The sequence below is a fragment of the Aotus nancymaae genome, unplaced genomic scaffold (assembly GCF_030222135.1).
Source record: "Aotus nancymaae isolate 86718 unplaced genomic scaffold, 86718_ANA_hifiasm-v0.15.2.pri h1tg000002l, whole genome shotgun sequence".
Taxonomy (NCBI): Eukaryota; Metazoa; Chordata; class Mammalia; order Primates; family Aotidae; genus Aotus; species Aotus nancymaae.
In genome coordinates, this window is record NW_026988413.1 from 7,720,339 (window position 1) to 7,748,307 (window position 27,969).

At 52.5% G+C, this 27,969-nt stretch overlaps 2 protein-coding genes and 1 pseudogene across 2 annotated transcripts; all 3 read left to right on the forward strand.

Moving 5' to 3' along the window:
• The first annotated feature begins 2,243 nt into the window (after positions 1 to 2,243).
• LOC105710628 (histone H2B type 2-K1) lies at positions 2,244 to 4,863 on the forward strand. The gene is made up of 2 exons (XM_064370520.1): positions 2,244 to 2,545; positions 4,627 to 4,863. The coding sequence occupies exons 1-2, from the start codon at positions 2,411 to 2,413 to the stop codon at positions 4,861 to 4,863; spliced, it is 372 nt and encodes a 123-aa protein (XP_064226590.1). The 5' UTR covers positions 2,244 to 2,410.
• A 2,729-nt stretch (positions 4,864 to 7,592) lies between these two features.
• IQCA1L (IQ motif containing with AAA domain 1 like) lies at positions 7,593 to 22,612 on the forward strand. Its single transcript, XM_012443857.2, is given in 20 exon segments — positions 7,593 to 7,839; positions 7,931 to 8,238; positions 9,205 to 9,324; positions 9,621 to 9,806; positions 12,866 to 12,937; positions 14,288 to 14,493; positions 15,811 to 15,895; positions 16,264 to 16,311; positions 16,313 to 16,390; positions 16,498 to 16,573; positions 17,003 to 17,109; positions 17,883 to 17,966; positions 18,057 to 18,115; positions 18,944 to 19,026; positions 19,180 to 19,287; positions 20,077 to 20,276; positions 20,755 to 20,841; positions 21,126 to 21,303; positions 21,701 to 21,939; positions 22,505 to 22,612. Coding segments are annotated over 20 exon segments (2,679 nt in total).
• A 2,758-nt stretch (positions 22,613 to 25,370) lies between these two features.
• On the forward strand, positions 25,371 to 26,817 carry LOC105711327 (KATNB1-like protein 1; annotated as a pseudogene).
• The last annotated feature ends 1,152 nt before the right edge of the window (positions 26,818 to 27,969 follow it).

A 27,969-nucleotide genomic window follows, 5' to 3' on the forward strand; every position in this document is an offset into this window, starting at 1 on the left:
TCACACCTGCCTGTAAGCTCATCACCTTGGGAGGCCAATGTAGGAGGATCGATTGAGCCCAGAAGTTCAAGACCAGCCTGGGCAAAATAGGGAGACCCCATCTCCACAAATAATAAAAAAACCAGGCATGGTAGCATGTGCCTGTGGTCCCAGCTGTGCTGGAAGGAGGAGGCTTGCTTGAGCCCAGGAGGTTGAGGCTGCAGTGAGCAGAGAACGTGTCACTGCACTCCAGCCTGAGGACAGACCGAGATACTGTCTCAAATTAAAAAATGCACCTTGCTGAACATCAGACCTATTGATTGCATTTGGTAGAATGAGAGAGGTGCAGAGATAGCCAGGAGTTTGCACCAGTGTTTGTGAACCTCTCTTCCTATTGGGATACAGGAAATTAGGCCTGTCCTAATGATGGCCTGTCCACGGTCATAGTTTTCATCACTAATGAATTAACTCCCAGCCCAGGCCTCTGCATACCTTGTCTGAGTCAGCACTTCACCGGTGGCTATCCTTCCTGGTGTGGATTCATCACTGTGCCTCTGAAATCAGCAGCCATCCCTATGGGAAGACAGCCATGATTTTTCAGTACTCATTATAGTACAGCCAGGACTGGTTGAGGGGAAGGAACAGCTGTCCGAGATGGTGTTTAAACCCCTAAGGAGCTCATGATGTAGTGGGAAAGCCAGTAAGACAGAGCCATACAGGACATAAGTTAGATGCTAAATTGTGATTTAGATAGGAGACAGCAGTATTGAAAAGGGAGGGAAGTTTCTTGTGAGTAGCTACCCGGAAAGGTGAGATTGGTGTGCTCTCCCTTTAAAAACGAGTAGGGCCTTCTCAGATGGCCAAGAAGTCCAGAAGCTCCCCTGGGCAATGGGGACAAGAGCCTCCCTTGAGACACTGCAGCCGAGACACAGGAGTCCTTTCTTCTCACTGACCCCAGAGGGGACTGACTTGACTGCTTTATGCCTTAAGTGGGGCCAGGAGCAAATGGCCCACATTAGTCTGTCCTGAGTGTCTAGAGCCTTGTTTAGGGGAGAATGGCATCTGGAGAGTGGGCTGCAGGGGTCATGGGGACAGTGAGGGATAGGGCCCCTGCTACTTCAGCCAAGGAAGTGCTGGACATTACTGAGAATCCAGGTAGTCTTGGGATCTCCAGAGTCTCCATCCTGGGACACGAGGCCTTCAGAACCTGGAGGAATGGAAATAGTCGAGTCAGCTTACTTGTCGAGAAAAAGGTCAACCTTGGTAATTTAAAGAATGTTTTAAAAGTACACAAAATACATATTTCTAAAACTAGCAGTGCCTTGTTTTGGATTGAGAAATGCCCTGTTCTCTTAAACCTTAGCACGTAGGATGTGACCAGCCTCAGAGCTGGGTGGGGAAGTAAGTAAGCTGATTGAGGGGTTGCTTGGTTTAACAGCCAGCAGGTGATGCTGTCTTTGGAAACTCCCCCGCCTTTCCATTCGGAACATCCTCTTTTCTCCCAAGCCTCTGTACCTTTCATATTGCTCCAGGTTTCTTTAATCACAGCATTCAAGGGCCTGAGATATTTGTTCCCCCATAGGTGCTAAGTGAGACAATCGACTCCATTTTGCGATGACCTTTTTCTTCCATTTACTGCCAACTCCCGAGACGCCCACGTCTGCTTTTCTGGAGAGCACCTCTTGTTTTGCTGCTTCTTGCCTGCACTGGTCTTCCTCCCTGTCAGCCTCTTCACTACCTGGGGGGCTTCCTGCTATCTGCGTCTAGTCCAGGCGCAGGCGTTTTGCTCATTGTCTGCCTTCAGTCCAAGCCTCATTAAACTCAGCTCACGCTGATTCCACTCTACCTTTCACACCGTTTCTCCCATTCTTCCCAATTAAAGGAGACATCCTACAAGACCTGCTTCATATACCCATTTGTGCCAAGAAGCGACCCCTAGCTGCTCGAGCCCTCCTCGTGATAGGTACCATCCCCTTTGGCCCCTTTGCCCTTCTCTGGTGTTTTGATGTGAATCAGTCTTGTCTCTTCAGCTCCACTGGGACCCAGTAGGGGAGGGAGCCTGCATTCCTTCTGGAGCCCCCAGCACTCTGAGTGATGCTGGCACCTGTGTGCCCCGTGATTACAGGCTGGCGGGCTGGAGTTGCCTCAACTTTTAACAAGTGCGTAAATACATTCATTGGTAGATAGTTGGGTGAAGGAGGGGACCCGGTGAAGGGTTTCTTAATTCAGAGACAGAAAATTATTTTTGGGAGAGGAAGGAGCAATCGTCTCTTTTCAAGGTTAGCCCAGAGCATGTTCTAGATTGGGATTGAGTCACACCCCTTACTCCCACCCCCCTCTCCCAGGTGTATGCCCCCAGCCACACCTGGCAGGGCAGCTGACTTCATAAAAGTAGCTCTAAGGGATGGGTAGGGGCTAGAGGAGCAGGAAGATGAGCGCTGAGTATGGACAGCAGCAGCAGCAGCTCGGGGGCCGTGGGGGCCGCAGTACTGGGAACAGAAGATCCAAAAAGTGCTGCCGGCGCAAGGAAACCTACTCCATGTATATCTACAAGGTGCTGAAGCAGGTGAGTGCAGAGCAGGGCTGTGTGTGTGGGATGCCCTGGCAAAGCGCCTTGAAAGGGCACTGGCTGGAAGCCGGGGCTCTGAGGTTAGTGTTGGCAGTGGGGCAAGTGGCTAAGGCAAGCCAGGTCCCTCTTGAGGTGGCAGGACCTGATTTTCGAGGTCTCCACCTCTCTCAGGATCTTGGGCACCAGTGATAGGCAGGAGACAAAGCGTGCTTTTTGCCACCCTCCAGTAGTTTACAGGGATGATGGGACAGCATGATTAGGTGGGACATAATTAAAGGACAAGAGGACCACACTTTCTGTGCCAGGCTGAAGGTGATCAGGTGCCAAACATTATGACTCAACAAGGTGTGTTTGGTGACCGAGAAGAGGGGTGATCGGGGTCAACTGGAGTCTTGGGGAAGGTTTTCTGGACAAGTGGCACTCAGCTCTTTGAGGGGCTTAGGGTTTGCCCACCTTATAGACAAAGAGCCTGAGGCCCCTAAAGGCTCCATGGGGATCCTGCATCACATGGCCTGACGGTGGCAGTGTCCCAGCTCCCCTGGCTCTGGGCAAGCCCCTAGCATCCTTCCTGTGTGTTCCTCTCCCCAACACCGCGGGGCTGCAGGTGCCCTAGATTCATGCACAAAAAGCGGCTACTCTCAGGAATTGGAACACTGACAATCAGTTCGTCTGGAGGATCCAGAGCCGCTGCTCAGCAGGGCCAGGGCCAGGAGGAGGGAGGGGTAGCCATGTGTTGCCTGCCATGGGTCTCCAACCTGCCTGAAACTCTTCCTCCTCTGTTAGAGCAGGTCCCAGAGGTAATGCCTGACTCCAGTCTGAATCCCATTAGCAGTTTTAGTGAATTGACAACTTGGGTGCCTGGGAATGCTCTTGCAGGGTCAGGGGTGGGTGAGTCCAGCGCTGATATGGGTTGGCTGAAGAGATGCACCAGAGGACAGACCCTGGTGCCCTGAAGAAAGTGGGGTAGGAGTGGGTATCACTGAGCTCTGTGTCTTAGCCCAACTTAGAGGGGCAAAAATTGCAACTGATGGGTAGGTCCAGGCCTGGACCTGCAGAGGAGAGTGCTGCTGAGGGCCAACCCCTCAACCTCCTGCTGCGGGTGAGAGCCCTAAAGAGAACGGAGGGTACTGACAGCAGAGAGGGTTGGGGCGGGACCAGCCTCGTGCCAGGTGCAGATTTGCTGCCAGCAGTGGAGACCAGAGGTGGCAGGGAGGGCGGCTGGGACAGCCTCCTGGTTCTAGTGCTGTCTCCACCTCTGGCTCCATGTAGGTTGTGGGACAGTGACTTCTCTCCCACCTTACATCTGACATGGTCTACCCACTCACATTTTAGGACTGTCCTCAGGTACCATTTGCTTTACTAAATGTCACTTAGTTCAAAAGCTTATGTGACAGAAAAGGAAATCCATTTCCCAGAGAAAAGGCCCGTATTCGAGGTCGTAATTCACAGGGCAGCCACAGAACAGGACTCTTACTTCCTGGTCCAGGGCTGCGACTGTCACGGGGACATGCTCGCTGGTTATGTGCTCCACCAAGTTACATGCACAAACCTTTCTACCCTCCAGTCCCGCCTCTGGAAATAACCTTCCCTGTGCTCACGCAAGGTTCAAAGATGGACATTTACCATAGCACTGATAGCAAAGCAACAAAAACACCCAAACCCAAACCTTGAATGTTCATTAAGAGAGGAGTGGTGATAGGAAGTATATACATCATACCATGGAACATTATGCAAGTGCAGCAGTGAAAACAGCAAGCTGCATGTGGAACCGGTCCCACTTGTTAAATACAGCGGCTTGTGTGTGCTCATACAACGAACTTAATCGTGTTACCTCTTGCAGTTGAAAACTTCTTTTAAACAACTTGGATATACCATAGTAGCACAAAGAAAACACAAATCCCTATTTCCTTGTCTGTTGGCCTCTGGGAAGGGTCTGGTGAGGAGCCTCCTTGACTTCTGCCTCTGGCTTCCTAGAGCCCCCGGCTCGGAGCTGAGGCTTGCAGCATAGGTAGGACCCGCCCCCTCAACTGCTGCCGCCAGCCCCTTCCACTAACCAAGTGGTGCTGCCCTCTCTCCAGGTGCACCCCGACATCGGCATCTCTGCCAAGGCCATGAGCATCATGAACTCCTTTGTGAATGATGTGTTTGAACGGCTGGCGGGTGAGGCTGCCCGGCTGGCCCAGTACTCAGGCCGGACCACCCTGACTTCCCGGGAAGTCCAGACGGCCGTGCGTCTGCTGCTGCCTGGGGAGCTGGCCAAGCACGCTGTGTCTGAGGGCACCAAGGCTGTCACCAAGTACACCAGCTCCAAGTGACCCAGGGCCTGATAAAAATAAAGGGTGAACTGTTTCTGTGCACTGTGGTGATTTGCAAGGATGTTTGAGGCCAGGGAGTGGTGTGGAGCAAGCGTGTCCTCACTTTGAGGCTACTACAGGTGGAATAGCACTTCTCCGTTACTTCTTAGAAACTGCTTTCTGGGTACATCCCGTGAGCAAGGTGTGATAGCTTCGTACACATGAAAATGTTCTATTTGGTAGTGAGCTGGAGTAGGACCTGGGCCTGGGCTATCATCTGGATTTCTACCAGCTGATTCCCTCTCTGGGCCTGAAATTTCTCCTGTGTGGTGCTCTTTCAGGCTGTGACTTTGCGACATAATTTCCCATGAACTGTCATTGCATCCGATATGACAGGTGCTGTTGTGTGAAGGGGCCACACAGATTTAGTCAAGATACAAAAACTGAAGACCCAGACCAGCTTCTAAATAACCTACTGAGATCAGTATGATTTTTCACTTTCCCCCTATTTTCAAATCAGTGGAGATGTTTTTGAAACTCCTAACTTTTCTTCTTTCCTTTTTTTTCCCCTTTTTTAGTCTTCTTTTTTAACCCAAAGTGTTCATCTGCAGAAACTCCTAACTTTTCTTTTCCAGTTTTATTTGGAAAAATTTGAAACCCACAGAAAAACTGCAAGAAAGCACCACGGCCGTTCCTGTGTCCTTACCTAAACTGGCCACTCACCACTAGACCACTTGCTTTTTCTCTCTCATGCAGCCTCTGCTATCCTGTGGGCACATGACCCACAAATCCTCTTCCAAGCTTGGAGAGGGTGAAGGGGTGGGATTTAGACAAACCTTAAGATTCTTCATGTTCCCTTTGTAATTGGACAGACCCGGCTTGTGGTCACCTTCATCTCCATGTCTTGAAAACACATCACCTTGTAGTAATGGCTGACGTTCGGTGGCAGTGCTACCTACGTCACGTGTCTCTTCTCATACCTTGAGCCTCACCACGAGGTTCTGTGAGCTGAGGACTAGTGATCCACATTTATGTCCACAGCTAGCAAGGGGCAGGCTCAGGATATCTGCCCCCGAAGCCTCACTCCTGCCCACTCTGCCCTGTGTTCACACCTTGTTCTGCCAGGCATGACCCAGGCCAGTAGGAGCCACAGCACCTGGGAGCTTGTTAGAAAGGCAGGCTATTGATACCCCTCAGATCTGGAGCGGAATCTGTATTTTATTTATTTATTTATTTTTGAGACAGTTTCGCTCTGTTGCCCAGGCTGGAGTGCAGTGGCATGATCTGGGCTCACTGCAACCTCCGCCTCCTGGGTTCAAGCAATTCTCCTGCCTCAGCCTCCTGAGTAGCTGGGATTACAGGCACGTACCACTACGCCTGGCTAATTTTTGTATTTTTAGTAGGGACGGGGGTCTCACCAAATTGGCCAGTCTGGTCTTGAACTTCCAACCTCAGGAGATCCACCCACCTTGGCCTCCCAAAGTGCTGGAATTACAGGCTTGAGCCACCATGCCCAGCCCGGAATCTGCATTTTAACGTGACTCTCAGGTAGCTCATAGGCACCTTGGAGTTAGCAGTCCTTGTCTTTGCTCCTCCTCACTGCTGTTTCCCTTCTGCCCCTTTCCCAGGCCCTGTTCCTCATAGATTTACTCAGTCATAAGCCTCAATGTGACACTGAGCCAAAAAGCTTACCCCTGCTGACCAGCCTCAGGCTGCTAGTGGTATATTTTGTCTTTTTGGAAAAATGGTCTTCTGAGCCTGTAGCAGTGATGGGGGGGCAACCCACAGGTGACCAAGTGAGCCCCAAGCAAGCAGAACAGCGTCTGCTACACTTTCTAGCATGATCCTTCACAGAGGTCTGGCTCATGGGAATGGTGTGAACTCTAGGCAGGCCCCAGGAAGGCAAGTGTGGTTATGCTCACTTTCACCCAAAGTGGCACCTGGGCCTTCAGGGCCTTCTGACTCCAAACCAGTGCCTTTCCCTCCACCACACGGGCCTCTGTGCTGTCATCCAGAGAGCGAAGGAGGGCTGCGGGGCTCAGGAGGTGGGGACTGAGAGAGGGAACAGAGACCACTCAGGGTGAAAAGCTGCAGTGATGCCTTGTTAAGGGGAATGCCTTCAGGACAGATGTATCCAGAGCGCCAAAGCTTTTAGGGGGCTTCAAAGAGAGACTTATTTCACTTGTTCTTTACAAGAAAAATGACCGAAGTTAGACATGTTCTTCCCTAAGCTCCAAAGCTCGCTCTGTGGGAGGCTGCAGCCGCCTGCCCCATGGTCCCTTCAGCGTGCTGCTTCCAGGACGGCCTCCGAGATAAGTGTCCCGATTCTGCACCCACTAGCCCCCTCTCCTCAGCCCTAGAACACTGGTACAATGGGTCAAAACTCTTAAAACCAGGCTGTTCTGCCCTGCAGCCCTGGGGGTGGAGTCAGGGAGCCACAGAGGTTCTGTGAATTCCACCACCAGCAAACAAAGTGCAGCGTGAAGTGGGCACTATGTCTGAGGGGTGAGTGAGGGGCTGGAGTGGGGCCCCCAGGGCAGAGAGGACAAATGGCAGAGCACCTCCTTGTCCTGAAAAGCTGGGGCAGAGTGGGAGTTTGGCCGCGCTGCTACCCTGGCAGCTTTCACTGTGCAAACTTCCCTCCGGTGGTTAATTCCAGAACCAGGGCTCTGCTCTGGGGAAGGGACCCTCCTCCACGTTCATCCCTCACTCCCACTTCTCACCCACCAGTCCAGATCACTGCAGCACCCATGGGCTGCCTCCACACCTGGAGGGCCACCGCCCCTGACTCCCAAAGACCCATGCTTACTGGAGCCCCCAGTCTGGGCTGGCTTCCCCCCAAATCCCCAAAGGTCATGCCCATTCTGTCTGCTAATCCTAAGGCACAGCCCAATCCCACACTCTCCCTAAGACCAGATCGGCGTCCACTCATTGCCCTGCGGGCTCCTCACCTCATTGAAGTCCATTTCAGAGCCATGAGTGACATCACACCTTGTGGTACCTCGAGCCCACACTCCTCAAAAGGCCGGGCGGCTCCGCCTCCCCACTCCTCCTTGGCTCAGAGCACGTGGCGCCCGCCACTCTCCAGAGTCCTCCCACGCGACCCTGCAGGAGCTGCTGGACCGAGAGCAGCCCCTCCTCGAACCCGTGCCCGACCGGGAGCGGCAGACCTTCCAGTACAGGCTCGCGTCGCTCTACCTGCACTACCTGGGGCTGCTGCGCCGCTTCGACACCGTCTACGACCAGCTGGTGCAGCCGCAGAAGCGGCGACTGGTGCGGCGCCTGCTGGACAGCGTGGCGGGGCGCGTGCTGGAGCTCAAGGACGAGCTGGTGCGCGCGGAACTATGTGAGAACCACTGCCTGGACCTCGTGCTGCAGGATCTCAAGCTCACCCCGGTACGTGTGTGCGGCTGCGAAGCCACGCCCACAGCCAGGTAGTGGGAGGGGAGAGGCGGGGCAGACCGGCCTTGATCACCTGGGACACAGAGCCACGCCCCCAACAGCTTGGGGTCGGGTGGGGCCGACCACCCCCTGCCTACCCCCACCCCACGGATATTCCTGGTGTTGGGACACCTGCTAGGGAAGGAAGGAGGGCAAAGAAGATCAGAGGATGGGCTTTGACCTTGCGGGGAGGGATTCGGGAAGGGGGTGGGTGCATGAGGTACTTGGGAGTTGGATGGAATCAGGGTGAGGTCCCCTGAATGGCTGGGAAGACCCATGAACTGCAGGAGATTGTGAGAGTCCTCTAGAAGCTCCTCAAAGTGTGGACCCTGGACCAGTAGCATTGACATCTCAAATGAGAAACCGCATCCCTAACCCACTAAATCTTCACCGGCGTTTTATCAAGACCCTCCGGTGATCTGTGTGCACAAGCAAGTTCTAGAAGGCTGTTCTAGAGCACAGAGCTTCGGTGGGGCCTCTAGTCTGTCCCTAAGCTCGGGGTACAGTAACTGCTTCATATCCAAGACTATCTCAAAGTTTCCCCAACCAGCCACAGCAGTGCACTTGGGGGGGGGGGGGGAAAGGTTCTGTAGGCCCTGCCATTCTGATGTAGTAGTCTGGGGAGAACCTAGGAATCTGCATTTAAGAGTTTCCCAGTTGATTCTGATGCACAACCAGGTTTGAGACCACTACCACCTACCACAGTCCTCCAGAATTCAACTCCAGCCAGATGATGGAGGCAAAAGAGAGGAATGACTCTTGGGGGCATCTGCCCATTACCCTTTCAGTTTCCTACCCCAGGACTCTAAACTGGAGGAAAACAGTACCGGGGGTGTGTCAGCAGCTGAAAATGCTAATAGATTGATCAGATGGCCCAGACTTTTGATTTCTGACCCTCCCCCCCCAACGTTGCCCCGAAAGGCTGACCTAGAGGTTCCAATCCCCAAATACTTCCTGCTGGAGCAGTCCACTGCTATGCGAGACCAAAGGCTGATGCTGGCTGAGATCCTGTCCAGACTGGAGCCAGTGTCCTACCAAAAGGTAAACAGGGGTGACACCCTCCCAGATACTTCCATTCCCTTTCTCCTGAAAGCCTCCAGAATGCAGAGGCCCCTCCCTGCCCTATACCAGAGTGCCCTTTAGGTAATCCCTGGCCTTCTTCAAGGCTGTTCTTGTGCTCATGGTAACCTTCTAACGCCAAGACAAGACTTGGGCTCCCAAATACTCTGGGAGGATGGTGCCCTGGTGCATCCTTTGGCGGCTGGTCTCCCAGTGGCCCACCCTGGATGCAAGCTCTCCCTCATGTACTCTTGCTCTTTTGCCCCTGTTCTGGCCAGAGTTTTACAGGAATGCACCGGACTGAGGCCATAATTCTGGTACAAAGGGCAGAGCGGGCCAGGCAAGGCCAGCTTCGAGCCACCATCATGCAAGAGATTCGGAGAGATGAGGAGCGGGACCGGAGGATTCGGGAGGATGGACGGCACAAGTTCAGTCAGGGCCAAGCAGCTGTCACCATACAGCAGGTAACCCTAGGTGCCCAGGAGGAGGGCCAGGGCAGAGTCACCTCATTCAGGAAGCCTGCTGGGCTCAGCAATTGATCACAGGAGTGCAGGTGCTTGGATACTGTAGACCCACAACTAGATTTTTTTCTTTTATTTTTTAAAATTTTATTTATTTATTTATTTATTTATTTTTGGAGATGGAGTCTTGCTCTGTCGCCCAGGCTGAAGTGCAGTGGCATGATCTCAGCAACCTCTGCCTCCTGGCTTCAAGTGATTCTCATGCTTTAGCCTCCAGAGTAGATGGAACTACAGTCCTTTGCCACCACACCCAGCTAATTTTTGCATTTTTAGTATAGATGGGTTTCACCATGTTGGCCAGGCTGGTCTCAAACTCCTGACCTCAAGTGATCTACCCACCTTGGCCTCCCAAAGTGCTGGGATTACAGGCATGAGCCGCAATGCCCAGTCTCCACAACTAGATTCTAAATCAGTTGGTACTTTAATCAGTCAGTAAGCATGAATCTTTCTTGTTTATTATTATTATTATTATTATTATTATTATTATTATTTTGAGACAGAGTTTTGCTCTTGTTACCCAAGCTGGAGTGCAATGGCGCGATCTCGGCTCACCATAATCTCCGCCTCCTGGGTTCAGGTAATTCTCCTGCCTCAGCCTCCTGAGTAGCTGGGATTACAGGCACGCACCACCATGCCCAGCTAATTTTTTGTATTTTTAGTAGAGACGGGGTTTCACCACGTTGACCAGGATGGTCTCGATCTCTTGACCTCGTGATCCACCCGCCTCGGCCTCCCAAAGTGCTGGGATTACAGGCATGAGCCACCGCGCCTGGCCTTCTTGTTTATTATTTAATACACATCTCTATTCTCAAAAGGGTTTGGAGTAGGATACCTTAAAAGTCCCAGAAACAGAAGGATCATTAAAATTAGGGAAGAAAAGTCCATAATAGAGTAGCAGAACAGGTCAGGCACCGTGGCTCATGTCTGTAATCCCAGCATTTTGGGGGGCTGAGGTGGGCACAATGTCAGGAGTTTGAGACCAACCTGACAAACAGGGTAAAACCCCATCTCTATTAGAAATACAAAAATAAGCTGGGTGTGGTGGCATGCGCCTGTAATCCCAGCTACTCAGGAGGCTGAGGCAGAAGAACTGTTTGAACCCGGGAGGCAGAGGTTGCAGTGAGCCCAGATCATGCCACTGTACTCCAGCCTGGGTGACAGAGCATGACTCTGTCTCAAAGAAAAAAAAAAAAAAGAGAGAGTAGCAGAACAGAATAGATGATCACTCCAGAAACTCTTAAGACTGTTGAAAATGAGCCACTAAAATGTATCCTGCTGAGGCTGGAGTATTGCTTGACCCCTGAGCAGCATAGCAAGACCCCATCTTTTAAAACAAAAAAGGATCCTGAGCCTCCCAGAAACTAAGATGGAGGAAAACTTGATTGTGATGAATTAATTTGATAACTGATGTGATCTGAGCATCCCTAAGCTCTTTGCCTTCTGGGTCACAGTTTAACATGGAAATAATGTAATTTCCATAATTTTGCCCCTGTCTCACTTCACTGCAGAAAGCCCTTCTCTGCCCTAAGGTTCACCGAGCATTCTTACCATCCTGGTTGTCACGCCTCTCCTTTGCTCTGGGCAGCCACTCTGCACCTCTCTGGGTCAGCCTCTGCCGTCTGCCTTGGTGTGCGATCATGGCCTCTCCCACCATTCCTTAAAATGCTGCTAACACAGGTGGACTCCTGGTAGTAGTGGTTAACAGCTTGACCAGAGACTGGAGGAGCCCTGGGAAAATTCCAGTGCAGGAACACAAAGTGGTCTGTGGTGTCGCTGCCCCTAAGGCCACCCTGTCACGGGAGCCTCTTGCCACCATTTCTTTCCAGGAACTGCTGACCTGGGGTGGGCCCTCTTTCTCTCTCAAATCAATCTCCCCTCCCATCCTCTCTCTCTCATGTCCCAATACCTCAAAAATTTCTGCCTCCTGGCCTACTAGAGAAAACTTAGAACTCCTTCCCACCAAAAGACAAAAGCAGGCAGCCAACTAACAAACAATAGTGATTCTATGAAGATGGATCCTCTGCAAATGGGGTAGGTTTGCGCATTACTAATCAGTACGCTGAGCATGCCTGTCTGAGCTAGGATGACTTTACCAGTGTCCGTCTGAGAAGGACATTTGACAGGAGGGCTCACTAAATCAAAAACTGAAGAAGGAGGCTGGACCCCAAAGATGGGGTCCCATTTCCCCTGGAGGCCAAAACAGGTCATTTTGTGTCTGCTGCCAGACATCAAGAGTACAGAAATATTGTGTACTGGTCTTAGAGTCACCCAGAGCACTGACAAAAGGAAAGAATGTTTAAAGGACCCAGTCATGGCGGGCCTGGCCTGTGCTGGTCATGGGAGTGGGAGGACGAAGGCCAGATGAGAAGTGCAGGAACCAGTCCCTGCTCCTAGAGGGGCCATGAGGCAGATGGCGAGCACTGTCTGGCCTGGGCCCTGGCTCTGCCTTCCTCTGCCCAATGTCCCCACCCTTTGGCCCCACTCGGTGATCCTGGAGTCTGCAAGTGGCTGGGCTGGGAGAAAGAGCGCAGGTCCACCTCTGCACAGATGGGGTCTTGGGCCTGGGAGAGGTCATGTCCAGTCTCCGGCCTCAGTTGCCTTGGGTCAAAAATGTAGGATCAACTTGAGGAGCTCCACAGTCCCTACACCGCCAATATCTATGTGCCTGGGTGGAGTCAAATATTGATTTCAATTGCTCTGGGGATTCTGGGGAGTGGTGTAGGGTGCTTGAACTCTGATCTGTCCCTCAAAAGAGACAGCAGATTAGGGTGGAGAGGGGAAGGAGGGAATCCCTGGGGGGCCCTGGGATGTTGGCTTGAGTGCCCACCTGGAACCACTCTTCCAGGCTGCTCCTGCTCAGTGTGCCCCTGAGCAACTTCCCCAGGGCTCCTCCCACCCTATCCGAAATCTCCTCTGGCATGACCCTCTCTGACCCTCTCAGAGACAGGCTTCTGCAGGGTGGAGAGTGTGTGTCCCATGTGTCCCCTTCCTCCCTCTGCCAGGTGTGGAAAGGTTACCTACAGAGGAGACGCACTCAGCAGAACCGGTGGACGGAGATGGAGTTCATTGGCATGGTGAGCCCAACCTGGCCACCATGGTGGGGCCCGGAACAGAGGGCTGGCCAGGGTAGGGCCCCCACCCCAGAGCACAGTCTTCTTCCGGCCCCACATTGCCCGTGGTGCTCTCCACTCAGGCCAGGCTGCGAGGCTGGGAGGGAAGGAGGCAGAAGGATAGGAAAGCCCCTAGGCCATATGCCTTCACACCCTTCATCTTGTAGAGATCAGCCCCTGGCAGCAGCTCACCTGTGGGGACGGTGAGGGGTACTGTGCAGAGCATCCTGGACCCCACATTCCCACCCCCAGCTGGAAGGAGGGGCTGCAGGGGTGGGCCCCCAGAGAGAGGAGGCCACAAAGCCAGCAGGAGCACCCACACTGCCCCCTGCAAGGGGGTGGGGACACACTCCCCAAAGCAGGGCTTCCCAGGCGACGTGCCTGTGTGTAGACACGTGTGTCTGCAGTCAGTAGGCCTGGCTCCTTGAGTCTGTCTGTCACCTGTTCTCTGTCTTCTTGCCCAGCTGGTCTCCACTGACTTAGGAAAGGCAGGCCAAGATTGGAGGGGTGTTGGGGGCCTGCTCCCTGGGGGAGGGGCTTTGCCCTGGGCAGATCCTGTGGAGGCCTGGCTGCCAGAGGGGGCTGCAGAGGGGGCTGGGCTGGGGATTGGAGGGACTGGAGGGAAGGGAGCCTTCCCAGGGCTGGTGACATCCTGCAGGCTGAGAGGCTACCACTGGAGACTTGGGTCCTTGGGAGGAGGAGGGGGCCAGGGGCTGCTACATGGGAGTGGGGGTCAGAGACTTGTTGTGGGGCCAGAGGGCTGGACCCCCAGGAGATGAGAGCAGGCTGAAAGAGGCAGGGGTTGGCTTCAGCAGGGAGGGGTCTGCGCGCAGCAGTGGGTGAGGAATGAGCCTGGCCGCCCGGGCCTATCAACAGTGTGAGCTCAGCGTTTTCAGTAATTGTCTCTGCGCAGAGTGATATTTAAAATACATTTGGGAGCCAATGAGGCGGGAAAGTGGCTGCGAGAGCGGCTGCCAACTCGGCCGCGGGGCGGGGGGTGCGGGCGGGGGCTGGGGCCGGAGGCTCCAGGGGAGGGTGTGCTGGGGAAATTGGGCAGGGGCCAGCCCGGATGCATCTAGCAAACTCATTATTAGAGTAATTTACACAGACGAATTCGGCTTCAAACAGTTTCTCCCGATGCAGGCATGCCCGTTGTTCTGTGTGGGTGTGTGCGCGAGGCCTTGCATGAGCGTCCTGTTGCGGAAGGAGTGGGTACAGACGTCTGTGCCCGAGGCTGGGGGCTGCATCCAGACTGGATTCTGGCTCCTCCCACTCCCACTCCTGAGCCCCTCGGCCTCTCTTCCACTCCCCCAGCTCCCCTCACCCAACCAGGTAGAGCACCTGAGCATCATCTCCCAGGCCTGCCAAGGGGAGGATGGCCGGAGGCTCCGCCAGATGGAGAAGGAGGAGGAGTTCCAGGTGGCCATAGCGAAGACCCATGATTCTCTCGCAGAGACAGAGGGGCCTGACATGAAGGAGAAAATGAAGGAGCAAATCCGACAGTGGTTTATCTAGTGCCAGTCAGTGTCCTCAGCTGACCCTACCCTCAGTCCTTCATTCCCTTCTCTTAGCGTCCCTCAGGGCTTCTCGTGCCCCATCTCCCACATGAGTTCTGCCTTCTAGTCCAGATTGGCCCTTTTCTCCTCTACCCTTAGGTCCCCAACACACTGCTGACCCTCTTGGTTTCAACCTTGGGGCCCCAACTTACAGGACCATCTCCACAGCTGAATTCCTGTTTCCACAAGGGAGAGAAAGTGCCAGGATAGGGTGGGGAAAGCACCCATGGATGCCCCTTGAGCGATCTGTCCTCCTGTTTGGAGCAATCCATCCCTCCCTTCTCTCCCTCCATCTCCCTGGTCCTTTTTTTTTTCTCTGGAGTTCTTCATCCATCCACCCACCCTTTTATCCATCTATCCATCCATCCACCCACCCACCCCTCTACCCACCTCTCCACCTATCCATCCATCTGTCTACCCACCCACCCTTCTGCCCCTCTCTCCATCTATCCATCCATCTGTCCATCCATATACCCACCCTTTTATCCATCTCTCCATCTATCCATCCATCCACCCACCCACCCCTCTACCCACCTCTCCACCTATCCATCCATCTGTCCACCCACCCACCCTTCTACCCACCTCTCCATCCATCTGTCCACCTACCCACCCTTCTACCCACCTCTCCATCCATCTGTCCACCCACCCATCCTTCTACCCCTCTTTCCACCTATCCATCCATCTGTCCACCTACTCACCCTTCTACCCACCTCTCCACCTATCCATCGATCTGTCCACCCACCCACCCTTCTACCCACCTCTCCACCTATCCATTCATCTGTCCATCCATCCACCCACCCTTTTATCCATCTCTCCATCTATCCATCCATCTACCCACCCACCCCTCTACCCACCTCTCCACCTATCCATCCATCTGTCCACCCACCCACCCTTCTGTCCCTCTCTCCATCTATCCATCCATCTGTCCATCCACCCACCCACCCTTCTACCCATCTCTCCATCTATCTGTCCAACCACCTACCCATCCTTCCATCTACCTCTCCATCTCCCCATTCATCCATCCATCTGTCCACCTATCCACCCACCCTTCTACCCACCTCTCCATCTGCCCACCTGCCCACCCATTCTTCTACCCACCTCTCCATCTATCCATCCATGCATCCACCCATCTACCCACCCACCTTTCTGCTCACCTCTTCATCTGTCTATCCATCTGTCCATCCACCCATCCACCCTTCTGCCTACTTCTCTGTCTACCTATCCATCCATCTGTCCATCCATTCATTCATTTTTCTGTCCAATCATTTTATGTTCACTTAGTGACCTTACTGGCCGGTTCCCTGATTATCCAGATGAATCTTTAGGTGGATCCTACCTGATCTTTGCAGACAAAACTCCAGAACAGGTACCTGGCTGGAGGAAGGACAGAGGTGGCTAGGGGAAATGCAGCTAGAAAGACGGCATGTGGAAGAGGAGCAAGGAGCAGCTGTGGCCAGAGCAGGCATTGTGGCTGGGAAAGGAAGGCTATCTGGGGAGACTGTGGTGGCTCCAGATTCCCATGACCCAGAAGAGAAGAGTGGCTCTGACCAGAATGCTCCTTCTTGGGCACCCTTTCTCACTGGACCCTGATGGAGTGTCTGCATGCTCAGCTGTCCCAACCCCATCAGTTACTCCAGGCCTAGGGAATCCTTGGTCCACCCCAGTCTCAGGCCCTGGGTTCTCTTCTGTAAAATCCCCCTGATCTTCTCTGAAATGTCTTGTCATTGGTCACAGGTGAGCATGGAACTGGAGATGCAGGTCCAAGAGAACAAAAAAATGGAAAAAGGAGAAGAGCAAGGAAAAAGAAAAGGATGAAAAAGAGAAGAAGAAGAAAGGAAAGGAAGAAAAGGCCAAGAAGGGGGTAAGACACCTTCCGGATGCATGGCTTGGGGGACTCATGGCAGGAAGACGGGAGTCTGTGCTAGGCAGAGGTAATGAAGTCAAGGTCAAAGGATGTTTCTGTTCTAGGAGGTGGATGCGGTGCTGCAAGTATTGCCATCCAGATGTATCCCTATGATCCGTGCCGGGCATGAGGAATACTTAAGTAAGAGGGGAGACGGCTGCGGAGGAGTGTCTGCGCCTCATGGGCCCTGGGGCCCTGGGTCCTGGAGAAAGTGGGCGTCTGCCACATAGACCATGAGGTGGCAGTGTGGGTGTGTGGGCAAAGGGGACAACACCAAATGGGGAGAGGGAGGGGTATGGTGTGATTTTTTGGGTGGGGGTGTTATGGGTTTGGGTCTGAATCCTGTGGTCACAGGCCTTGGTGTCAACTCTGTCTGCTGTCTGTGTAGAAGCAGTGCCAGGCTGGTGGGTGGGGACAGGGCAACTGGCCAGGGCCCAGCTCCTGACCTGTGTGCACATGTGTCTCTGTATGTGTGCATGTATGTGTGCATGTGCTTGTGCACACATGCAGGCATGTGTGTGTACACCCGGGACTCTGACCTTCACACATCCATCCATTCTCTGTGATCAGACATATGGAAGAACCGGTGTGAGGGCATACATCTCAGTCAGAATTATGACTCTGAGACCCTCCGGGAGGAGAAGAGGAAGGAGGTGGAGGTGGAGATCCAGATATAGGTGAGAGCGTGGGGTCAGGGCTTCCCTGCAGGCCACTACCCTGCACCTTCTCCCGTGCCCCGCACTTCCAGCCAGATTCGGGCTCCTCCCCTCCCATTTCTCTGCCTCTCTCTTGTCCTGAACCTCCAACTCCGGTCCCCAGCTCACCCTCTGTAGACTTCACTGCCTTGATGTGTGGTCCTAGCTCCACCTGCTGCCCATGTCAGTTCCCACCTTCCTCTGCCTCCCCCTGGTCCTGCTTTCTCCCAGGGCTGAAGCAGCAGGGGTGTGGGGCATGGGAGGGGCTCAAAGCCAGGGTATCCACACCCCTCCACCATCCTCAGGAACCCTCTGATGATGCGTCCCACCCATGCCATGGGCTTCAGGAGTGTTCAATCATGTGATCTTCCACACAACTCATGGTTTTCCTGATGGTACACATGGGAAAGTGAGGCTAAGAGTTATGCAACCGTTCAGGTCACAGAGACCTCAGGGGTGGGTCTTGGGCTTGAACTCCATCTGGAGGCTTCTCCCCACATTGAAGGCTGTTAAGAGCAGGGCTCTTGGGAGAGCAGGAAGAGGATTATGACTGAATGTGAACAGGTGCCAGAAGGGAGGGAGGAGCACGGAGAACCATGTGGGAAGGCACCAGGGCTGTCCCCACTACTTTCATAAGGCTCACTGGGCTCTTCTGTAAGGCTCCTCCCCTCCTCCCCATCCCTGCCTGCCTGCTCCTCTCCCACCTGTCCTCCCAGCCCCAGGCCACCCTGCCACACCTCTGCTATCTCCCCTAGGTGGATGAACTGATGCGTCAGGAGCTGAGGAACCTCCGTCTGGCTGTGGACAAGGAGGAGGAAAGACCCTTGAGGGCTCCAAAGGCAAGATCAGGGGTTGGGGCTGGACAGGGGAGGGCACACAGGGGAGGCAAGGAACAGGGCACAGTGACCTGTGTGCTTGTTTCCAACCAGAAGACACCTGGGAAGAAACCTGGGATAAAGAAGAAGGAAAAAGATCTGACCCCAAACAGGCAGCAGGCCCTGTGGTGCCTACTTGGCATGTGGTGGTGGTGGAGCAAGTCCCAGTCCACCTGCCCATGCACCCACCCACCCAGCAGCAGCAGGTCCTGGCTCTGCCGCTGTGAGACCGTGGGAAAGTCGCTTTCCCTCTCTGACTCCCTGGCCTTGTTCACCAAGTACCTGTCCTGCCAAACTCATATGATAGCCGTGGGGATCAAGTAAAGGCACGTGAGACGCAGAGTGAGATGTCAATGGAGTTTCTGATCAGGTCATTGCTCTGCACTTCCAGATCCTCCCTCCAGCCTTTGCCTGCCTTAACAAGATATCTCTGCCAAAGCCATTTCCCCCTGGACTTCCCACTCTGGGACATTAAGGGACTCATCAGTGGTCCCTTCCTGCTGACTTGTCTGGTAAAGAGAGCTCACAAGTGCCTTGATGTCAGCTGCTTTAATTTAATGACTGTCTGTCCCAGGAGCACTCACATCTTAAATGTGGTTTCTAAGAAGAGGGCAATGTTTCACTCAAATGACTGGATTTCTAATGGTGGACCTTTGGGCAGGGGGCAGACTGATGGGTGTCACAGAGGCTCCTGTCCTCTTCACACTCCTCTCACAGAGCACCCACTGCGGGAGGCTTGCCTCCTGGGACAGTGACTTCGTGCCACACCTGGTTCCGCCTGTCTACAGGCACTAGAGATACTTTTGACCAGAATGTTTGTCATGAGAACCACTGATCCCCTGTCTTCATGACAACAGTTCCCCATCTCTGTCTCCATTTTCCCTGTGTTGTCACTTGCTGACGTCCCTGGGGGGGCATCTTCCTGTGCCATCCTCTGCCAGGTCTGTGGAGTCTCTGTATGAAGAGCTTGTTATTGCTGGCCTTGTAAGGAAGAGTGAGTCAGTAGCATTGAAAGACTACATAGGTGAGACCCCTCCCACAATGCCTGTTCCCAGTCTGTAGCCGGGTGCCAAGGCTCCCCTATGCCCTGCCCCCCAGCCACGCCTCTCCTGTGGCTGATTACCTGATTGCCACTCGGAGAGGGTGCCTGTCACTCAGTGGCTACCTGTTGCCACAGGTGACTGCCTCTATCTTGGATCCACTCTGAGTTTGGCAAAGAAGTTGCCCATGCCCTCTCTGTTTGACATACGACAGAATGTGGCCTTGTATGCTGTCCTTCGGCTTGGTGAGAGGCCCTGGGGGCATGAGGAGCCAGCTCTGGGCAAGCAGCCCTCGGGGTAAGGGCTGGGGTCAGGGTAGGGTGGCTGAGGTGGGCATGTCCAGCCTGGGCCTCCAAGTCCCAGGTCCTCATGCCCTGCCCAGGCCCTGCTGGAGCTCACACCCAGATTGGGCCACCCCAGAAATCATGTAGGCCCTTGACCTGCTGAGGAGTCCACACTGCCAGCCCTTACTTAATCCTGAGGGACAACCCAGGGTCTGCCCTGCTCCCAGAAGACCAGCCCTACACCCGCTGAGCCGAGCTGAAAAGCTTTCCGGAGTGGTTTATTCCATGCCTTCTTCTTTTTTTCTTTGTTTCTTTTTTTTGTCGCCACAGAATCTTATTCTGTTGCCCAGGCTGGAGTGCAGTGGGGCAATCTCAGCTCACTGCAACTTCTGCCTCCCGTGTCTCGTGCCTTTCAATTTCACCATGTCATAATCCAGGAGTGGAAGCACATGGAGTGGAAAACAGGGCATTGGCTGGGGTAGCAGGCTCCCTCCAGCCCCATGTGCACCTCTTCATGCTGGAGACTGCTAAGCCATTCAAAATCTCCTGCTGCAGTTCCTGGCTCCCAGGCCTGGGGGACTAGGGGACCTGCTGGTGTTGGGGAAGGTAGAACGCCGTGATCTGCACCTCCTCCCCCAGCCCCAGCCCCAGACCCTTGGCCTGACCTTACGCAGAGTCAAGTTGTCATCTCCAGCCCTGACTCCTGCTGCTGATCCGTCATCTGTCTCTGGCCCATTTCCTTGCTCTCAGGCTCCCCGGATATCCACACCATGGCCCCGTTCATCCGCTCCATCCTCCTGGTGGGCCCCTCTGGCATGGGGAAGAAGATGCTGGTCAAGGCGGTGTGCACAGAAACTGGTGCCAACCTGTTCGACCTGTCCCCTGACAACCTGCTGGGCAAATATCCTGGCAGGAACGGGGCACAGATGATGGTGCATATAGTCTTTAAGGTCTGGAGCCCCCAGCTTTTGGCCTTTCTGGTTCTCAGACCTGTGGCAACAGAGGAGGGTGGGCTCTATGCCTAAGAGGTCACCCAGCAGCCTACTGGGTGTGATTTCAGGTGCTGAACTGGTGAGATCTCCCTACCAACCCGGGCTAGGAGCTTGGTTTCCCCCTGCAGTCCCTATGGTGGGGGAATGAAGAAAAAAGGGAGGAAACGGAGCAGTTCCTTTTCATGGGCTTAAAATGCAGTAGGATGAGGCTTAATATGCGTCCCCCATGGGGGGGCAGTGACTCAGTTTACCCTGAGATATGAGGTGTGTGCAGCAGCAGGCTGGGGGGTGGGGCTGGCAGGTGTAGGGAGTGGAGACTGGTCTCTAAGGTCAGCCCCTGCCCAAGGCTGGCCCTCATCCTGGCTTCTGACCAGCAGGGACATGACCCTTCTCCAGGGACATCTAACGTCTGATTTTTATTCTCTGACCCATCCAGGTAGCCTGGCTCCTACAGCCCTCTGTAATTTGGATTGGAAATGCTGAGAAGAATTTCTATAAGAAGATCCCCAAAGAAGACAGGGAGGTGAGGGAGCGTGCGCGGGAAGGCTGTGTGGCATGAGCTGGGGCCGGGCTGGAAGGCCTGGGCTTGTTCAAGTCACTCCAAACCCCACCAACGAGGGCCTGGCACATGTCCCCTCTACTCCTCACACCTAGTTTCCATGTCTCAGAGCAAGATGGGCAGCCTTCTCACACCACTAGGGCTGAGGTGAGGCTGAGGGCAGGGCATGTGCTCTGAGAACTTGGGAGCCCCGTACGCTGGGCCACCGTGCCCCAGCCCCACCCCTCCCACCTCCTCCCCTGGAGCAGATAGACCCAAAGCGGATAAAGAAGGACCTCACCAAGGCCTTGCGGCTGCTGACTCCTGGAGACTGTGTGATGCTGATCGGGACAACCTCCCGGCTGCAGCTGGCTGAGATACGGGGGCTGTGCCGGGTCTATGAGCGGATCTTCTTCATGCCCAGGCCTGCCTACGCGTCCCGCTATGGTGAGACCTGGGGACTCAGGGCTGGCTGCTCCTCCCAAAGCCTGCTCACTTCTCTCCCCATCCCCCACTGCTGCTGCAAGCCCTCACCCCACAGCCAGGTCTTCTGGAAGGGCTGCTAGACAAGCAGTCCTGTGGCCTGGGTCCTGGCTTCGACTCTGTGGACACAAGCAGGTGGCTTATGTCCTCCGAGTCTCCACATCCTCAGGTTGAGTTGGGAGGATGACCCTTGCCTCACTTGAGATCCGGTACCTCCTCAGGGGAAGGGGAGCTGATGACGTGGAGCTGCCCCCCAGAGCACAAAGCTCCTTCCAGATCCAGGCGGGGGCTGCTCAGGCCTTGTTGCCTCTCCCTGGTGCCTACTGCCCCTCCAAGCCCCATGTCTTCTACATGCCTGCAGTGCTCTGGAAGCGTATGATAGAGGCCCAGGGCATCCAGCCAACCCAGCACCTGGACATCAGTGCTCTGGCCAAGGTCTCCGATGGTTAGACACTGGGTCACATTCTCCAAGCCAACCAGTCGGTGCTGAGTGAGCAGCATTTCCTGCAACTGTCCAAGAGGCCCCTGGTGGCCTCCGAGTTCCTGGGACAACTGTCAAAGCTGGATCCAGTGTACAGGGAGGAGGAGGAGTCCCTGAAGGTGAGGCAGCAGGGGCAGGGCTGTGGGTGAGCAGCGCCTTTGGGGAGTCAGGCCCTCCAAAGCACACCTCGTACCCCTCCCCTCCCTCTAGTAATTTGTAACTCCCACAAATTACCAGAAGACAATTGGTGGAAATGCGTGTGGAGCTCAGCCGGGAAGGGAGCAGGAAATCACCAGGAAATGCCAAGGCTTTGGGGCTGTCCCACCTGGTTTCCCTGAGGATGGGAGCTCGGAAGGACCACCGAGGTATCAGGAGCTCTTGGTGGATTCTGACAGCAGCTGTCACCCACCTTTCCCACCCCTGAGTCAGTGCCCACCCAAGGATGGCCTTGGGAACACAGGAGAGAGGGCTGCGGGTGTGGAGGGAGGAGAGCTTGTCCCCTGGGAATGGCTGACATCGTGCCTAAAGCACTTGGTGGGGAGCAAGGGAAACCTCAGCTCTAATAGGACCTCCAAACTCCTGGGCAAGAGAAGAGGCTGCTGAGGAAACAGAATCTGAGAAAAGGGGAGGGGTGAGGTCAGGATGGGTCCGAGGGCCTTACCACTCCTGCGCCCATCAACCCAGGACTGGTACTTCAAGACCCCATTGGGCAAGAAGAACATGAAACACAGGATGGACCAGTTGGAGGCTGAGGAGGCCAAGCTGGCCAAAGAGAAGAAGAAAAGGAAGTGATGGCTGAGGCCTGCGGGCACCTGAGATTAGTGGGGTGGGACAGGGTAGTGGCCCAGGGGTAAAGGGATGGGGCAGAGGCATAAAAGCCCAGATGACTTGGGGACAGACTCTCCTTGTCCATCCATGTCCATGTCTTCCCACCCTTCCTTCTGTGTCCCCACATGTGCCTGCCACCATCTGGCACCCACCTCTCTCCTGGGCCCTGGCTCTCCCCGGCTCACTGCCACCTCCCTGCTCTGGCTCCTCGATCCCTGTCCTCAGCCTCACTTCCAGGTCTTCAATTCCTTGTCATTGTCCTGTCCTGGCTCCCTCACTCTCTTCCTCCTCAAAGTATTTAAGGGAGAAAAAATACGAAGAGGAGAGAGGGGAGAAGGAAGGTCTGCAGTCAGTATAGAAAAAGAAAACACACAAGTCTAGAAGTTAACTGTCCCTGGTTCTGACCCCACTTGGCACTAACTTCCTGTGTGACCCGGAGAGTCCTTTCCTGTCTCTGGGGCTCAGTTTCCTTACTTATAAAGTGAAGAGAGATTGGATCAGGAATTTCTAAGGTCCCTTCTACTCTAGGGTTTGACTATTTTAGCAAGTGTCTGGGAAGTCTGGGTGGTGAGGGTGCTCGGGCAGCAGGGGGCGGTGGGATGGGGAGCAGGGCTCAGCAACGGTGTGGGGAAGTGGTGGGGCTTTGTGACCAGGGCAAGGGCTGCTGGTAGACCCAATGCTTCGGTGGCCATGGCAGTGCAGCATTAGCTAGACCCAATTTCTCTGGGTGGCCTTCATTTCTTTTCTCTAAAGACCCCTCCCCTGGCACCCTGCCTGCCCCAGCTCTGTACCGTGTTCTCTGACCACACCCTAACCTTCGGTGCTCAATGGGATAGAACCTCCTGCCCCTGGGGTAGGGGTCCATATGTGGGTTTCCCCTTGCTGGGGAGGGAACAGCTCAGCGGTGAGCGGGGTCAGAGAACTTAGGGAGCAGGGGCAACCATACCAAGGGCTGGGGAGCCCCAGGTTGTTCTCTTGGAAGAGGCAGATCCATGGACCATGTACAGAGCGTGTGGATGAAGGCCAGGGTGTGTTCACAGGTAGTAAGAGACAATGGGAGATCTGAAACCATAAAAACCGCTAGAAGAAAACATAGGGGTAAGCTCCATGATATTGGTCTGCGTAGAGATTTCTTGGATATGACCCAAAAGCACAGGCAATGAAAGCAAAAATAGACAAATGGGATTGCACCAAACTAAAAGGTTTCTGCACAGCAAAGGAAATGACAGAGTGAAGAGACAATCCACAGATTGGGAAAAAATATTTGCAAATCAAACATCAGATAACGGGTGAATATCCAAAATATACAAGGAACTCACACTACCTCAATAACAAGAAAACAACTCTATTAAAAAATGGACAAATGACTTGAATAGACATTTCTCAAAAGAAGACATACAAATGGCCAACAGGTATCTGGAAATATGTTCAACATCATTAATCATCAGAGAAATGTGAATCAAAAACCACAATGAGATATTATCTCACGTCTGTTAGACTGACCATTATTGAGAAGGGAACTCTGTGTGCTGTTGGTGGTGGTGTAAATTAGTACCATTTCGAAAAATAGAATGAAGTTTCCTCAAAAAACTAAAAATGGAATTACCTTATGATCCAGCAATCCCAGTACTGGGTATATACCCAAAGGAATTGAAATCAGAGTGCAGAAGCGACGTCTGTACCCGTGTCCACTGCGGCACTACTCACAATCGCCGAGACTTGGGAACAACTTGTGTCTGTCAGTGGATGAATGGATTTTTAAATGCGGTGTATCTGGAGGGCATTATGCTAAGTGAAATAAGCCAGGTGCAGAAAGACACATACCGCATGATCTTTCTTATTGTGGAATCCAAAAATGTCAAACTCCTAGAAGTAAAGAGTAGAATGGTGATTCCCAGAGGCTGGGGGCTCAGGGGCAGGGGACAGGGAAAGGAGAGACATTGGTCGGTGGGTACAATGTTACAGGTAGATAGGATAAGTTCAGCTGTTCTATTGCACAGCAAGGTGACTATAGTGAATAATGATGTATATTTCAAAGTAGCTAAAAAAGGATTTTATTGATTGATTGATTGATTGAGACAGAGTCTTGCTCTGTTGCCCAGGCTGGAATGCAGTGGAGCGATCTTGGCTTACTGCAACCTCTGCCTCCCAGGTTCAAGTGATTCTCTTCCCTCAGCCTCCCGAGTAGCTGGGATTACAGGTGCCCACCACTGTGCCTGGCTAATTTTTATATTTTTAGTAGAGATGGGGTTTCACCATGTTGGTCAGGCTGGTCTTGAACTCCTGGCCTCGTGATCCACCCTCCTTGGCCACCCAAAGTGCTGGGATTACAGGTGTGAGCCACCATGCCCAGGCTTTAAGAGAGGATTTTAAATGTTTTCACCACAAAGAAATAGTAAATATCATTCGATAAGTGTGCTAATTACCCTGATATGATTATACATTATATACACATATCAAAATATATCCCATAAATATATACAATTATTGGTCAATTAAAAATGAAACTTAAGGGCCACGCACGTGGCCGCGTTTGAATGGCCCTGAGTGGGACTCGGCCCAGAAGCCGAGGGACACTCTAGGCTGCCGAGCGCGGATGTTCAGTGCCCGGGGTGGTCTGAGGCACCGTGGTACCATGAGGTGCCGAAACTATGGGATGATGGTGAGAATTTCACAGCAGGAAAGGTTGGGAAGTTTAAGAGCCTGAACAGGAGTGAGGTACTTAAGAGATTATGGCATCGGAAACTCACAATGTTAAAAAACGGAACTTTTGTAATAAGATTGAGGATCATTTCATTGATCTTCCTAGAAAAAAGATCTCTAATTTCACTAATAAGAACATGAAGGAGGTTAAGAAATCTCCAAAACAGTTGGCTGCTTACGTAAATAGAACAGTTGGACAAACAGTTAAAAGCCCAGATAAACTTCATAAAGTGATCTATCGCAGAAAGAAAGTTCATCATCCCTTTCCAAGTCCTTGTTACAGAAAAAAACAGTCCCCTGGAAGTGGGGGCTGTGACATGGCAAATAAAGAAAATGAACTGGCTTGTGCAGGCCACCTGCCTGAAAAATTACACCGTGATAGTCGAACATATTTGATTAACTCCGGTGATTCTGGTTCTTCACAGACAGAGAGCCCATCATCAAAATATAATGGGTTTTTTCTGAGGTTTCTCAGGACCATGAAACAATGGCCCAAGTTTTGTTCAGCAGGAATTTGAGATTGAATGTAGCTTTAACTTTCTGGAGAAAGAGAAGTATAAGTGAACTTGTAGCTTATTTATTGAGACCTGACTCATTGTAGATACTGAAATTTTTAAATGAGTGAATTTCTCAAAAGCAGTGTGAATAATCATAACATGAAAGTAAATAAGGAAATCATCTCTCTGAGGCAACGCTGTTCTTTTTATACTCTCAGGATAGAAGATCTTGGCGTTGTGGTAGATTGCCTTCCTGTGCTCACCAATAGTTTACAGGAAAAAAAAACAATATATCTCACTTGGCTGCTGTGTAGACTTGTTGCCTCTAATAAGTCGCTACTTAAAAGCAAATTTGAAGAATGTGTTATAGTTGGTTTAAACTGGCTTCAAGCAGTCATTAAAAGGTGGTGGTCAGACCTATCATCCAAAACAGAAATTATAAATGATGGAAATATTCAGATTTTAAAACAACAATTAAGTGGATTATGGGAACAGGAAAACCATCTTACTTTGGTTCCAGGATATACTGGTAATATAGCTAAGGATGTCGATGCTTATGTATTGCAGTTACATTGAGAGATTTCATCTACTAAAGAGCATTTGGTTTTTCAAAAGATCCCTGAACTATATGATTTACAACAAAAAAGTCTCGTCTGAGAACTGAACTGTGGAAGAAATCAAAAGTGTTTTTTCTTTTAAAAAGCCACATAATGAAACCACTAATGAAACTCCAACAATCCACTTCACATCGAAGTGGAAAGCAGCTTCAGCTTCATTGAGGTGAAAGTGCACTTTGAAGATTGTTCACCTTTGTTGCATTTGGGAGTTATATGGTTATTTGGTAACATTAAGAACTACTGGATTTTAATGCAATTCTGCATAAGAATATAATTTATACTGTGTGAAAAAATAAGACAGGACTTATTACTAGGAACCACCAAGACCAGTCATCGTTAACTTTTTTAAGATTGTGTTTTATTAAAAAAAAAACACTTAAATGTGCGTGCTATTTTCTTGTGTTGAAAAGACTGAAAGTTTAAAACATGGAAAAATCAGTATTAAAAATTTTTTGTTCACATTGAAAAAAGTGAAACTTAAAAAAGCAATTGATTATAGGCCGGGCGCGGTGGCTCAAGCCTGTAATCCCAGCACTTTGGGAGGCCGAGGCGGGTGGATCACGAGGTCAAGAGATCGAGACCATCCTGGTCAACATTGTGAAACCCCGTCTCTACTAATACAAAAAAATTAGCTGGGCACGGTGGCGCGTGCCTGTAATCCCAGCTACTCAGGAGGCTGAGGCAGGAGAATTGCCTGAACCCAGGAGGCGGAGGTTGCAGTGAGCCGAGATCGCGCCATTGCACTCCAGCCTGGGTAACAAGAGCGAGACTCCGTCTCAAAAAAAAAAAAAAAAAAAAAAAAAAAAAGCAATTGATTATAAAAAATTTTTTGTGCAGAAGGTATTCAGAGTAAAATATAAATAATAGAGAAAAAAAAATTTTTAAGCCAGCATGAGCCAAAGGGGCAAGACCACTGGGCGTGGAGCACCCCAAGCCCACAGTGGGCAGTGGTGGGTCAGGGCTGAGCCTGGGCGCTTGGTTTCACATTGTCTTTCTCCCTTTCTTTCCTTTTGATCCACCCATACCCCAAACAAAAGTCAGTGCCTGAGTAGACAGCAACACTTCTCCTTTCTAACTCTCTAGTGGAGACCCCATGTTACCACAGCAAAGGAGAGATGTCACCCGAGGTAGACGTCATCCAGGGAGATTGGGGGTCAGCATCAAGGGCAGGCATGGGGAGTTTCTGTGGCTGCCCGTGGGTTGCACCCTGTTTCCCAGGCACATATCTGTCTTCGGGAGCCCCCTGAGGGGTGCCTCACACAGTAGGGGCAATTTCTGTCACTACTGTGAACTCCTCCTTTGGTTTGGGAGTGGGAAGGTGCAGGGCTAAGAGATGACATTTGGAAGGGCAGGAAATATTATCTGGCATCCCTAGGCCTTCCCGGGGCATCAGAGCCCAAACGGCTGGAGGCTGATTTGGTGAAACAGAGAAGCTTGAGGTCCCAGGTTCCAGTTCTGGCTCTGCAACAAGTTCTCTGTGTGATCTTGGGAAATTCACTGTCCT

Coding starts and splice junctions, on each gene's coding strand:
- LOC105710628 (XM_064370520.1), top strand. CDS start 2,411: ATGAGCGCTGAGTATGGACAGCAGCAGCAGCAGCTCGGGGGCCGTGGG. Junction 2,546..4,626: donor TCTACAAGGTGCTGAAGCAG/GTGAGTGCAGAG, acceptor CCCTCTCTCCAG/GTGCACCCCGACATCGGCAT.